We start from the raw sequence: 15,866 nt of genomic DNA, 5'->3' as shown, positions 1-15,866 counted from the left end.
CCGCGTGGGAGCGCCACCAAATCGACGCCAGAGTCCCCGCCCACAAAAGCAGACATGTCATCCGGAGCACAGATTCTTTCCGGAGGACACTCAATATTCCAAGGCTTCCCCCGGGAATCCAAGCACCAGAGACTGAGGAAAATCAGATAATCCGACATCAGGCGTCTGTCACTTAAGCAGAGAAGATATTATGGGTGATACTCTCAATACGGCCGTTCAGAATGGTTCATTATTAGTTCTTGTAATTTTAACCAGAACAATCTCACTACACGCGAAAAATTATGAATATTATTATATCTGAGTTTTTAATTGGGATCACGAATCAACTAAAAATACTGTGTCTGAAACTTGGTTATGCATATGTACAACATGTGATAGATTTAGTTCGGAAAAGGTATTGGAGGGTAACCGCCCCTTCGGTGGGGTTTGATCCCACGACCCCAGTTCGCATGACAGGTGCTTTCCCTACTAAGCTACGAAGGACCTCCGTCGTCCACCGCAACAGCAGGTACTGATGAAACCAAATTCCCAGCACCAGGTACCAGCCGATCTCTCGCAATACATTTTCAGAACTAACTCTCTCAAATGTATTTTTGTACATCATATCAACCAAGTAGGATCAGTATTTAGTATTGTCCGGCTCCTACACACTTGCTTCATCAACAACGGCGCTCAATGAAGTAGGGTTGTGTGAGGTTATTGCCAGTTTGGTCGTCAGATCCCAACACGACCACACAAGCGAAGAGATCGCCACTCGAGATCAGTACATTCAAAGTTAATTGCCTATATGCCGGGTATTAAGCCACCCGGAGTGGAAATTAATTACTATGTCTGAAACTTGGTTATGCATATGTACAACATGTGATAGATTTAGTTCGGAAAATGAAAGCACCTGTCATGCGAACTGGGGTCGTGGGATCAAACCCCACCGAAGGGGCGGTTACCCTCCAATACCTTTTCCGAACTAAATCTATCACATGTTGTACATATGCATAACCAAGTTTCAGACATAGTAATTAATTTCCACTCCGGGTGGCTTAATACCCGGCATATAGGCAATTAACTTTGAATGTACTGATCTCGAGTGGCGATCTCTCTTCGCTTGTGTGGTCGTGTTGGGATCTGACGACCAAACTGGCACAACCTCACACAACCCTACTTCATTGAGCGCCGTTGCTGATGAAGCAAGTGTGTAGGAGCCGGACAATACTAAATACTCATCCTACTTGGTTGTTCTGAAAATGTATTGCGAGAGATCGGCTGGTACCTGGTGCTGGGAATTTGGTTTCATCAGTACCCGCTAAGCTGCGGTGGACGACGGAGGTCCTTCGTAGCTTAGTAGGGAAAGCACCTGTCATGCGAACTGGGGTCGTGGGATCAAACCCCACCGAAGGGGCGGTTACCCTCCAATACCTTTTCCGAACTAAATCTATCACATGTTGTACATATGCATAACCAAGTTTCAGACATAGTAATTAATTTCCACTCCGGGTGGCTTAATACCCGGCATATAGGCAATTAACTTTGAATGTACTGAAAATACTGATAAGCATACGTTTAAAATTTAACCGACATTGTGTTTGTGATAAAAACTGACATTGTGTAGTTTAGTTAAAACTCTAAATATAATATACTATAGTGAATCGCATATTTGTCCCATATGAATAGGAAACCCAGCGAAGATGGGACAGATATGCGATTCACGGCAATAGTAGTGTTCTTAAAAATACTTAGTATACGAGAAAGGCAAAACTGTGAATAATAAAAATTTACATTACAATTTTTGAATAATATCAAGATACTGATCCAACATCACATCTTCAAGGGCTCCTCACGCTACACATTTCATTCAGGCACTTTAGGACGTCCATGTAGTAACTTGTTCACACTTGAAATCTGCCTCGACCAAGTTGGCACATCGCGCCCTTCCCCTTTCTGAACCAAAGGGCAGGGAAATTAATTAGTGGAAATAAATGGAAGAATAATAGTCTTTTAATCGTGTAACATTTCCCCGAAGACGCTCGCAAATAATAATTCATCTTTTTTTAGACTTTCGAGATCGTTATCGACTGTTTTTGATTTGTTTTCTTCTCTTTGTAAACTGATACCAAATGCTCGAATTTGTGCTTCGTGCTTTTTGTTATGGTTTCCATATTTTTCTCGTTTTCATTGCTCATTTTTTTTATTTCTTCTTTATATTCATTCAACTTAACTTCGAACTGGTTTTTGATGTCAGTTCTAAGCATTTCTTAAAGCGTTTTTTTTTTCCTCATTAAGTTGTTTCACTTGATCTGCGTAAGTGTTCGAGCTTTGACCTTTTATTATTTTTTTTTCTTGGCTTCCCAGAATGACACGTTTTTATCCACTTTGATTTTTATCTTTTTTCTAGGAGCTCGTCGTCACTAACTTCCTTCAAGTCTCGGCAGACTATCAAAACTTTGGATGAATATGAAGATTTGTGTTCATAAACTTTGATGGAAATAGCGGTACACAATTTCTGGTATCCTACCGAAAGAAACCCAGCATGCCTAATAAATAGTGTTAGGAAAAGTACAGTATAACACTATGTTTGTTCGAATATTCACATTTTATTCGATTAAATTTCGTACTCCGTCCGTACACATCGAGGCAATATACCAAAAAATGTACATCAACATTGTGACAATATTTTTCTTCACCCGCAGACAGCAGTTGCATGAATTTTCTTTTCCCAGCACAAACTTTGGATTGATAACAGGGTTTGATACCGGTTGGATACCAGGCGTAGTAAACCTCAAACCAATTGATCTGAACTTCAGAACAATTTGGAGAACCTAGAACATCTGCATCAAACTAATTTGGACAGCACATAATACACAAGAGTTTTTGGGCCTTCAGGAACATGCTGGGATGATTTCCGTTACGAAGTCGGTAAATTTTACTAACGTTGAATTTTCGAAATTTACTTCATTTTAAATGACAGCTTCTGTACTGCTGATCTAGCAAATAAGGATACCTAGAGTCATAACAAACTACAGGAAACTAGATGAGGTGGATAAGACAACAGTGAAAGAATTTTGAAAATCGCTAAAAAGACTCCCGGGAACCTACTGTTCGGAATAATGTTTCTAATAATTTCTTGAACGCAGTATTCGACATGATAACCAAAAACATGTACTTTCCAACATGCAATTCGGTTCAGATTTCACATAATACTAGTTCCATACAAATGCTTGCACACTTGTTCATTTATTGTTATTTACGGATGTGATGAAATTTGCATAAAAAGTTTAGTCACAAGATGAATTATCGTACAAATGTACCATGCGTCTCCATGTTCTTTTATGCTTATATGCTGCTGAACAGTTTTCGAAAATCCTACCTATCGTTTTCCCTGAGACTGGAAGGCCCATTTTTGCCTGAAAAAACACTCATGGGAATACGTGATTAACTTATAAAATAATAAAAAATCACGAAAACAAAGATAAAAAAAACTCATGTGGACTTCAGATTTCGTAATAACTTAAAGGTTCCCCCATACACACGCGATGCGACAGTCGCGACGCGATTCTATCGCTTGGCGACAGCGATTCTGTCGTCGGTAATATGGAAGCGTAAATACCAAATTGCTTGCAGCGACCCAAAGATAGAATCGCAGCGACTATTTGTCGCCGTCGCGGCGATGAAATCGCTTAGGTCTGGAGGAGCCTTAATAGTTTAACTTATTTGAACATGCAATCATGCAAACTTGCAAGTGACTTCAACGCCGACAGCGAAATCCCTCTCCCACTTTGTGACTAAGTGATCTCGGAATTTTCCCAATCAAACAACAAACGCTAGTGACCAGTCGAGATAGAGAACTACAAACGCGACTCATGAGCTGCTCATGAGTATTGCCCTTCTTAGCCTAGCGGTAGGACGCACGACTATAAAGCAAGACCATGTATAGGGTGACCATGCATAGGCTGGGTTCGATTCCCGGTGCCGGTGTTAGGCAATTTTCGGATTGGAAATTGTCTCGATTTCACTGGGCATAAAGATATCATCGTGTTCGCCTCATGATATACGAATGCAAAAATGGTTGGCTTAGAAACCTCGCAGTTAATAACCGTGGAAGTGCTGAATGAACACTGTTGCTCGGGTAGGTACTTATTTCGTTATCCAAAACCAATATCAAAATCAGTCTTCGATTTGCTCTCAAAGACAGCAGAAATAGTTTTCAATTTGATGTCACAGTAAGATTTTTCTGCTATACATTTTGTTATTTTAACCGTTAAAACGACCAAAAGGATATCAACCTGAATTATCAAAATTAAGCGATTTCACAACAACAAATTTAGTTATCGATTTACTCTCAAGCTTTGCTCGGGTAAGCTGCGGCGGCAATGTCCCAGTGGGATATGTAATGCCAATTAGAAAAAGACATTTATAGCGTAATGCAATTTTTTTCAAGGAATCGACCTCTTTTACGGATAGACGCAGGGGAATTCGGTGATCTGGTGAATTTAATGGATGCAATGCGCCAGAATGTTGTAATGACGCTGAAGTCTACCAGGTATAGGCAAGTAGGTATATCATTGGTAAAACAAATAATGAAAATGATGGAATAAAAACCGTCATTTTTTTTTCAATTGAGATTCATAAACAACTGTGTTTAGAATATTCGACTTTTGTGTTCATATCTAATAACTACTACTCACTTCTTAGTCATCAACTTCTTGCCGTTGACGAAGGTGGTGGAGGTGGACGTTCGCTTCACCGGTCCGCTACCGACGCTGAACTCCGATATCGAGGTGAAACCGCCACCACCGCCCCGGTGTCCCATCTGATCCGCGTTGAAGAAGTCGTCCATCAGGTTAAAGCTCATGAACGGGGACATGAAGGGCGAGCTGATCACGTTCTGCGGGTGGGAATGTCGCTGTCCATTGGCTGCACCGTTCGTTCGGCGCCCGTTATTGTGGTGGGACGTCACTGTTTGGGAATAAAAAACAAGAAGTTAGTTTTGGAAATACTGGAACATTACTCGGTCACACACAACGTACCCCTGAAAATCTCCTCAAACGGCGATCCACCGAAGAACTCCCGGAATACCTCCTCCGGGTCGCGGAATGTGAACGGGAATCCTCCGAAGATGTCGAATTCGTCATGGATGCCACCGCCATTGTGCCGCCGGTGTCGGCTGCTCTGGTGGTATCGGTCAGCACCGTTGTTCAACAAACCTTCCTTGCCGTATTGGTCATATATGCGACGTTTTTTCTCTGTGAATGTTTAAAACGGGGTTTGATTTAGAATATCGGCTGCAGATGTCCTGAGAATGATGGTTTAGTAGTAACACAATATAATTTAAAACATGTTTTAGATTAAATGCGATCACTGCAGAAAAGGGGCTTTAGCCAGTTTGAACTACTGCTCTTGGTAGTATGACTGTGACATATATTTTAGAGAAGTCACGCGTAGATTAGCATCGTTGGCAAGAACAATGATGATTATTATGGCACGGCTAGAGGAAAGGTGCGACTGAAGGGGAATCAATCACAAAGTATCACAGACGTAACAGATGTAGATCATTGGTTCGACAAGCTTAATTTTTTTTTCGAATTTTCAATTTATGCTTTTAACAAATTATCAGAAAGCGGGAGAAGTCAATAAGTGGACGCATTCAGGTTATTTTGAATCGATATTTCTAAATTCACATCAGCTTTTTAGGGAGAACGTACGACAGAACTGTTTTCCGGATGAATTGTACCTAACCAATGAACTACACAATGTCGCTTTTATAATTTATTTATATCGCATGTAACACCGTATTATAGCATTTCAATGGCAACGTTTATAAATGGATTAGAGCAATTAGAGCGAGGAGGACAGCTTTAGCAGGGTTTATGTCAGTAAAATATTTTAATTTATCAGCAGTACAATTAGCCAGCATTGGCAAAAAGTACATTAGAGAAAAGAATACATTTCTCCTTATAATGGGTTAGATGAAAAACTGAATAAAATAAATCACAACAGAAGAAAGAAAAATACACAATCAGTGCAGCCACCCCAAAGGTTTCAACCATTGTGATGGATGTTGCACAAAAAACGCTCTGTTCTACTCTACCAAAGAAGCGGAAAAACGGCGTCGTCTCGAAAAATCCTCGAAAGGAAAACGTACGGCTGTTCTCGCGACCCCCGGACCCACCGTAGGACCGTGTCCCGCCGGTACCGTGCCGCCCCCCGTAGGACCAATGGTCGAAGTGGCTACCGTACTTTCCACTGCTGTAGTCCCGATTGGTATAGGCGGAGTAATTGCTGCTGTCACGCATGCCGCCACCGCCCCCGGAGGTATACCGTTCTCCGGCAGTGGCGCTCTTCCGTGCGTTTCGGGTGTCGTAAATGTGTCGTTTATAGGCTGGGACGAGAACGAACGAGATTTAGACACACTGTTGATTTATATAAGCTTTTTCGTTTGTTTGGGCTTTCTGTGTAGAGAGATTGTGATTCAGCGTGGTTTGTATTAGGGACATGAGTCAATGTATCAGTCAGGAGGATTTGTTTTTTTGTGATTGTGTTTGTCAATAGATAATTGTTAAAATTACAGAGAATATTCCACATTTCTCGATTAAATTCTAACTAATAAACTCGTTTTGACTAGAGAACCAATTGACAGTCTCGTTCTGATTTATTCTCTCATGCATTACATATGATTCAACTTCGTGCCACATTTCCTATCCAATTCTCCAGAATCTAATGCGTATACCGTCGCCGGGGATGAAAATGGGTCTGGGGTGAGAATGGGACCGCGCCCTCACCAACAGTCTGGAGGTCGGATAGCAAAGTCGTTCAAAAGGGTCTCTTATAATTCAGTTTTATTGTCCTCAAATACATTAAATCTATTCTTTAAGCGTTGTATGTAGTTGAAATAGTGTCCCATTCTCACCCCCATCGACCCATTGTCACCCCCGACGACGGTAATTCTAAAAATTTAAACTGATTGACATTTACATGAAATGTATTTTCCTTAGTTTGTTATAGCTCAAAATCATTCTAAACAATTAACTTCCCAGAAAGGTCAACATAGATCTGATGACCGCATAAGCGTCCCATGTCAGTTTTCTTCAACTTGAGTAATATGTTGTTGAATTTTTTAAACTTGTTTTACATGGAGAAATTTAAAAAAAAATCAAATAAATTGATAAAACCTGCAATCTTCCTGAAAATTTGGCATAATATTCTTTATCTGTATACATTGCTGTGGAACTATTAAATGGACCAAAATCTGAAATGTGACTGTTATGCGAATAAATAGCAAGATGGGACAACACAAGTGAGTTTTGATATTCAAATTTTTAGAACAAAGCCTATTATTTTATCAGTTTTTCTTAAAGATGAGATCATTTTAGACTTATATCTAGAAAAAAATCAAAATCGTCAAAAATTGAGATGGGACTCTTATGCGAATCGCGGCAGTATAACTCAAGCGATAGCTGTTGGTGATCCTTCAATAAGAAAACTTAGCGGCGAGCGTGAGAGAATGCTGTTTGATGGAAGAGTGAAAACGAATTCTAAAGGCTGACATGGATCAAAATTTGTTTATCAAATGAATGGAGCGCTTTGAGTAATTGATGAACGGTGCGAAAGAAGGTAATCTTTAATGATTGGCTGAATGGAAGTAAAACTGCAATACCTGCCACCAAATAACGTTATCAAAATATGAAGTCTCGGTTGTACGAAGTACATGGTAACAAAGAGATTGGGATAGCTATAGGTCTTTTTTGATGCTGAAAAATGTTTGATGAGAATGTTCAATTTCTCTCTCCCTTTTTTGTAAAGGTTTATTCCACTTCAATTTCCCCACAATTCGTTTGATATCCTACAGCCATGGATTCTTAATTGTAAATATGATAAAAACTCACCATCTGAAAGTACTTCGTATGCTTCTGAGATCTCCTTGAATCGCCTATTCGATTCGTCTGGATTATCTGGATTCTTATCCGGGTGCCATCGTAGCGCTAGTTTTTTGTATCTGAAACAGTGGAAAATCAGTAAAACCTTAACACGTGTTTAGGCATCTCTAGCTGCTTACGCTTTTTTGATTTCGGCCTCCGATACGTTCCGGGGCACTTCCAATACTTTGTAGTAATCCACCATTCTGAATGTGTATGTGCTAGTCTTTTTCTTTCCTACTTGTCGGGATGTGTCCGCTAGAAAATTTGATTCCTAGCCCTCCGCTCGCGTGCAATGTTGTCGCCGGGTCCAAGCTTGGTCACCTTTATGTGGCTGGTGACCGACAATTAGAAACTAGTATAAATATCAACACAGGGGTTTGCTTTCCTAGACGAGATCAATCATTGTGATTTTGCTTGCTATTGTGCACCGTCGTGTCAGTCCGAAGCAAAATAATGCACGTTTATCAAGTTGGTGCAAGTTCACTGGAAATAATTTGTCGTACGCTCCGATTGATTTTTTGTTGTTTTTTATATGGCGAGTTCAAAATCTGCAATGGAATAAGGAAAACAAAATCATGTTATTTATATACTTGTCGAGTGTTACTACGATTTGTAATTGTTGGCGGTGTAACAGACAACTCGCGAATTCGAAGCTAACTACGCACCGCGGATTAATGATTAGGTAAATAAGACTCCTAACCAGAAAGAAAGTCGGTCCTTTGTACTACTCTGAACGCGCAAGACCTCTAAATAATAGACATATTTTTTTACAAAACCATTGTTTTTTAAATGTGTTTTTTAAGAGTGGAGGAAAAACACCGAAGTTGTGTGATACTGCCACACTTGAAATTCGAAATTTTACGATTGCCGAGAATCGAACAGCCGGGATCTCGGCAATAATTTCGACAAATCTCGGTTTTTTACCGAGATATCGGAAAAATTATTATGAAATTTTAGTAAAAGAATTACCAAATTTCGGTTCAAAATAGTGAATTTTGTAACCAAAACTGGCGGAAAAAAGGACCGAATAGTGATTTTCATCATCAGAAAAAGTGACCAAACAATAACTTTTGATTTCATTTTGCAGTGACAAAAATTGACTTCTATATGAAGTCTCCCTCTATCTTTTGGCCGAAAATTCCAATTTGAAGGGGCAATTCATTCCATAAAAATCTTCTATACTCCATTGCACAGTGACGTCACACACGACTTTTGACAGGTACTGGTCCTGTTGTTTACAGACGACTTTATTTTAATTTTGAGATACTTCTATCATTCTTTGGATTTTCTGATCGTTAATTACCTAAGCTTATCGATAATTACCAATATTTGAATGCGGAATGTACGGAATGTCTTCAACATCGTGAAATATGCAGATTTAATTTGGATCAAAAAAATTCTAAGTCCGAAACGTAAACAACAGGACCAGTACCTGTCAAAATAGTGAGGTTAGGTTTGCCGCGCGCAATGACCTATTGTCAAAACATTATTCAACAAATCCGATGAAAAGAAAATTGAGTGCTTGTTTTATGGAATGTCTCGACTTGTTATGAATTATTTAATTCCATTACTTTGCATTTTTTACAACTATACGTATTTCGTCCTCAAAGGTAATGACGGTAGTCGGAATAGTTCGTCTTAAGACAAATGAAATCTGATGAGTTGGTTTTATTTTATTCTTTTTAATATTTATTTTTGTATTTTCCGCCGCTTTCACCACTGGAAAAACACAATTTGAGACAAGTCATACAAAATAAGGTGCAATAATCGAACTTTTTCGATTTGTTTGTGTGAATGGCTTTTTTTATGATAGAAATTTATTTAAATAATTTTTCGACATAGATCTAATTTGTCTCACAGTTTATAAATCTGAAACCCAAGTATCATTTCGAAGTCTAAAGAATTTAGTTCAGAACTTCGAAAAGCCTAAACAAGAAGTTTGAGCTACCAACCAATAAGTCAAACTCAAAATAATATAAAAAATTTAAAAAATCACGATTTTTTATGGAATATCCAAATTTAATGCAGTTTCGAATGTCTAAATTGTCATCAGTATATATTTATGAAAATTCTAAGGCATATATCGAAGCAGATGTCAATAGATCATTCATTTTGCTCCTTATGGAAAAAATATTTCTATGAGAGATCCCCTACGTAATAAATGTTCTACTCCCAAAGTCTTTTGCAGTATGTATCAAGCAGAGATTAAAATATTTCCATTTCAATTCAAAATAAAATATGTTTATGTATCAAAATATATATGTTTGTGAATAAAACATATTTGTTATAAAAAAATTGAAAAGCTTGTTAGTTTTGGGTAGGGGAAAGTGAGGCAAGATCGCCATATGGGGCTAGATATATCCCGAGCAAAAATGAATAACTTATTGATAACAAATTCTATTATCCGGTTATCGGACATTTTGATAACTGAATTTGTTTTCATTTTGGCTGAATTAACAGCCAACATAACAAAAATGATACCAGAATTTTGCTCCTGAAATAACTAAATGAAAACAAATTAAGTTATCACTGATACCAAGTTGATAACACATATTGTTATACATATTATTGACTCAAATAACTAACTTAGTTATCAATTAGTTATCACTCATCACTGTTTTATCGACCAAAATAGTTAAATCTTCTTTGCCGACTTCGTTATGCATTGAAAAAAATGTTGGCATTCACTGGGGTTCGAACTCGAATCACGTGATTGTGCAGCGACATCTCTGGGCACTCACCCAATTACGCTTTCTGGTGGAGCAAAGAGAAGAGCACTACGCTTCCTACAATCTTGAATTTACTGAAGACTATTTATAATCAAATCATGATGCCATGACCATAACAGTTGGCTGGACATAGTGCAAAGCAGAATAACTTATTAATAACAAACTTTATTATCAAATTATATTGATAACTAGAATTGTTATCATTTTGGTTGAATTACCATTTAACATAACAAAAATGAAAACCGAATTTAATTCAAAATAGAAAGTCGACAATCAATTAGGATAAATACAGTTCATCGTCCTTTTATTGAACACTTTTTTTCAGTTGTAACCAATTAAATAAATATATAAATACTAGGCAATCGTTCCCGATCTTCCTCAGGTTAGTTTTTCTCACTTATTGTCAATCATTAGGTTGCTAGCAGTGCAACACTGTAAATCGATTTCAGTGCTAGGATTTATTCAAACAAAACCAAAATCTTGTATGTCGCAGTGAGTTACTTGTTTTCTCAAGGGGCAAGTAACTCTAAACTTTGCGATAGTATTAATCATTGACCAGCAATAGTATTCGTGCGGTATTTCTAGTATCCATGATATTCCTCAAACAAAGATGCGGTTGCTAGTTTGGTTGTTATGGCATTTGTCTGTTAGTTTTTGAAACACAGTGCTCCCCCGTTTTGGGAACATCTGATTTGTACTTTTTACAGATTCTAGAAAACTTTTAAACCATATAACATTCTAATGCCAACAAACCAAAACGGGGGCCCAAAACTATTAATAATAGAAAAACTGAACAATCATTTTTTTTTAAGAATTTAAATAAGACAGAAATCATGTGCAAACTCATTTTATATATAGACGTTGTCCTGCAAAGTAGGCGGTTAGTCAAGAGTATTCACCATTCCTGAATGAGCACATGCCCTTGGATCATATGTTTCGGGAGTTGCAAGTCCACGTTAAGTTTTAATTCAACTCCTACATCGTATGGTTCTCAGATACATATATACTTCATTATTCAACGACACCTGAAATGAAAGTAAATTCAATAAGCATAGTATAAAACAAATAAGAAAACTTGAACTCTTGCGCAAATTCCAGAAAATAAAAGAATCTATAGATATCGTTGGTAACAGGGAAAATCATCGTCTGCTTAGACGAACATTTCAGCTCAGAAACAGTTCTTGTCACACTTTTTTAGCGTCCGCCATTATGGTGAGAATGGAAAGCTGGATAAACCTTAATCCTAATCTGTATGGTAAATCTGATTAAAGAAAGATTCGCAGTTTTATATGGTAGAGTTTTGGTAGTTGTTAAACAAGTTGGGATGACCATTCACCATAAAATATGTCCATAGGGAAGTTGCTCCCACAAGTTAGTTTGTTTGAAAGAATAGAATGTTTAGTACGATATTTGAACGACGCGAAAATTTAAAGAAAATGGCAAATTTGTATTGATAATAAAATTTGTTTTTATTCAATTATCAGTTAATCCCATGACTGATAACTGAATATCAAAATGATAATAAGGATAACTTAACGTGTTATTAGTTTGATATCATTTCAGTTATATATACAGGGCTGGTAGCGATCAATGCTGCTCAAAATAGTGACTTTAGTGACCTTTACTGGCGAAAAAAGGGACCAAATAGTGACTATCATCTGCAGAAAAAGTTACCAAATAGTGATTTGTAATTTAATTTGCAGTGACAGACTTTTATTGAAAGGTCATAAGGCTGAAAAAAATTATTTTCGAAAATTTCAATTTGAATGGGCAATAAATTCCAAAAAGAAAATATGAATTGCCAAATCATTAATCAACGAATCTGATGAAAAGGATATTGACAAGTGAAATTTGATAAGTTTGTTTTATTTGATTCTTTTTATTATTTTTTAAATTTTTCGCGCAGTTCACCTCTGGAAAAGCACAATTTTGAGGCAAGTCATACAGAATAATGTGCATTTATGTTTATTATGGATTCGAACTTATTCGGAAAATCTTCGCTTGTGTTAAAAAATATCCCTTTTTTATGACAGATATTTACATAATTAATTTTTAGACATAGATTTAATTCGACTTACATAGTTTATAAATCTGAAACCCAAGAATTATTTAAAAACCTAAAGATTTTTTTCAGGACTTCAAAAAGCCTAAACAAGAAGTTCGAACTACCAACCAATAAGTTACCGATTTTCCTTGATGGAATATCCAAAGTTTATGCAGTTTTAGTTGTTTAAATCAGAATATATTTTGAAAAATTCTTAAGTATTTATCTGAGCAGATGTCGAGAGACCTTACGGACTCCTTTCGGAAACATTAATCTTTCTATGGGGATCCCTTACACACTAAGTTTTTATTTTTGCAGCTCGGTAAAAATCCGCGCAGCCGTGTGCTTTTTGGGTATGTACTAATGAGCATTAGAGCAAGCCCTCGCTCACTAATGATTTCCCCGAAACAATAGGAAATGTATCTAAAATTAAAAAGATCAATCTGAATATTCAACAGTTTAAAACCTCTATAAAAACTGCTAAGCTCTAAACTTTATCAATTATTAAAGTGTAGAGTTTAACAGTTTTAAAAGAGGTTTTTAAAACTAAGCCGAGTCAGCTATTGGCTTTGTGAATATATTTAGATCCTCAATCCGCTGTGCCCATCCTGCTTTCATTACTATATACCCAATCATAAACTGTGACACAAAACCTCTTCAATTAATCGCTGTTGAAAATCTAATGACAACACCGAGATTCACAGCGAATCTGGAGTCACGAAGAAGTTCCGAACAGCGTTCGGGTCAAGGAGTACTAACGGGTTGCAACTAAAAAATTGGAATTACTTCAATACTTTTCTTTCAGAATAATAATGCTTTCACAGAAATATTACTTTAAGTGAATCAATCCTTAGAATTAATCCTTAGAATTGTCACACACACACACACTTTCCCTCCAACATTGTTCATAACATGTCGTAGAAATACAAAGGTGATTGTGGCCCTACGAAGAGACGAAGCAACTCATAAGCAGGATCAGTAGCAGCATTCCAAAAATCGAAGTGGTAGATCCGTACAGCGGTCATGTTTTACCAGCAAGACTAAGCTGCGCCGCACGGCGAACAACGGACCATATGCCAATATTCATTAGTCTAAGTTTGAAGACTCTTTGTATAACATATATCAGATTGAACTGTACTTCTTTGTATTTTTTTATCCCGAGCCATTCTTTTCATTCCAATTTTTTAGTTGCCACCCGTTAAGTGGTAATTTTTTTTTAATTCGTCATTACATGTCCGTCGTGAATAAAGCATCTTTCGACGGATAAAGTTTCAATTTTTTCAATTTCCATTTCAATCCCATTTCACGACTATGCTCACGGAACATAGTCAAAAGTTTCAAAATAGTTAAAAATTGTGACTTTTTTTTCGAGAAAAAGGGACTTAAAAAATTTTATTTTAAATGTAAATAAACGCTTCTGACGACTTTTTTCCCAAACTCTCGCAACGCACTCTACCACTGGATCCTTCTCGAATTCACCTATAACTGAGGATGTCCAAAAAAAAGTGTGCGAAAAAATTTATATGAATTGTTGTCTGTTTTCATAAAAAAAAAACAAAATATTACAAGTCTGTAAGTTAAAACGGTGCTTGGTGCGGTTTCGCAGAGCTCCGAACATAAAATTTCTCCCAAAATTCCAGCGGAAATTTGTTCAGACTTTCGTGCGATAAATCCTCTGAGCATTCTTGCGAAAGTCCCAATAGGAATTTATGCATAAAATTTGCTATTTGTTTTTTGTTACATTTAAATAAATTCATTTAAAATAATTTGCGGAAAATCTTCGGAGAGTAAATGCGATTTTTTTTTTCATAAATTCATACGGAAATTGAAACAGATTTTGAGGTTTAAGCTGTTTTGGTTTACTGGATACGTATCACCCGTGTAAAAACCCTTGAATTCTGAAAAATAATTTTTGTGATGCCTAAATCGAATGTTTTGTATACTGCCGTAATCTGGAAAAGTGACGTAACAGCCGTTTTACAACATGCATGTTTTCCATTTTTCTGTTAAAGGGCTCGATGAGTAGTACTCGTTAACACCATTTTTGGAAAATGGCGTATACGTCACTTTTTCAGATTACGGCAGTATAGTGATGTTGATTTTGCTAAAAAGTTAAGTAAAATCCCGATTTTATCGCCTCCTGGTGAATTTTGGGGTAATAAAATAAGAAATGTGACAAAATCGGATTTTTTTTATTTTAAATGTTTTAATTTGTTTTACAAATATGAATGATTGGGAAGACAAAATACGTGAACGGAACCCATAATTTCTTGTCGAAACGGCTTACATAATTCTGGACAGTTACAGAAATACAAATACTTCATGATAAACCACAGCCGGTGAAAGTTATTTCATGAAAATCTTTGTTGTTTGCGGTATTATGTGCAAAAATAAAAAGAACGACTAAATTTTTTAAATTTTTCTGGGGTGACAAAATCGGGGGTAGACAAAATCGAGGAGTGACAATCTGGTCAATACTGTATTACCGTCAATCATATGACTCAATACGTTAGCCTATAGTCTGCAAAATGCGGATTATAGGCTAATGTTTCTGCCAGCACCATCGGGCGACCTACGGTTTTTGGAGGACAAAACATTTCTTTCTTCTTGTCCTCTTGTCCGGAATTTCTCTTTGATAAATGATTCTGAATAACTCCAATTAGTTCTTCAGTCATATAAGATGAATAATTTTGAAATAACACTCTGTTGAATTATTGGTTTACTTAATTTGGCATTGCTGGTAGAATAAACCTTTTTCGTTTCATATGGTTTGAACCGACTATCTTATAGCGTTATAACTTTTTTTATTGTCGTTCCCGCAAGGTACCTTCTTTGGCAAAGTTTTTCGGCATCTTTAGGGCTATACTTTAACACAATACGTCACATAGTTTACGAAAATCTGAATTCTCAAGGTGTAAAAATGCAAAAATGTAGCGAAAGTTTAATGGCCGTTCAATAGCAAATATTATCCATTTATTTGCAAAATACAGAAAATAAAACTATTATTCCAAAGAAGATCATTTTTATGCTGTTTGTTTTAGGTCTACTATTGTCATATTTCAATAATATAATACAGACACACAGTTTACAGTTTTCGATTGTTTGGTGAGCGAGAGAGAGAGAGCACATGACTGTTCGGTTAATAAAGCCAGTAAGCAACATTTGCTTGCTGTGGAGTGTGGG

At 36.9% G+C, this 15,866-nt stretch overlaps 1 protein-coding gene across 4 annotated transcripts in view; it reads right to left on the bottom strand.

The window, feature by feature from the left end:
- LOC134225470 (dnaJ homolog subfamily B member 6) overlaps window positions 1-15,866 on the bottom strand; it is a 431,651-nt gene that overhangs the window by 7,896 nt on the left and 407,889 nt on the right. For 3 of the 4 annotated variants that reach the window (XM_062705565.1, XM_062705566.1, XM_062705567.1), the window contains 5 exons: window positions 8,048-8,458; window positions 7,878-7,987; window positions 6,083-6,373; window positions 5,022-5,237; window positions 4,680-4,950 (listed from right to left, as the gene is read on the bottom strand). In XM_062705565.1, the coding sequence (XP_062561549.1) occupies window positions 4,680-4,950; window positions 5,022-5,237; window positions 6,083-6,373; window positions 7,878-7,987; window positions 8,048-8,112 (953 nt within the window). In that variant the 5' untranslated portion in view covers window positions 8,113-8,458. The remainder of the gene's footprint in view (window positions 1-4,679; window positions 4,951-5,021; window positions 5,238-6,082; window positions 6,374-7,877; window positions 7,988-8,047; window positions 8,459-15,866) is intronic. The other variant, XM_062705568.1, reaches the window with a different exon arrangement.

This window comes from Armigeres subalbatus, chromosome 3 (genome assembly GCF_024139115.2).
Source record: "Armigeres subalbatus isolate Guangzhou_Male chromosome 3, GZ_Asu_2, whole genome shotgun sequence".
NCBI classification, from domain to species: domain Eukaryota; kingdom Metazoa; phylum Arthropoda; class Insecta; order Diptera; family Culicidae; genus Armigeres; species Armigeres subalbatus.
This window is presented reverse-complemented; position numbering and strand designations above follow the sequence as displayed.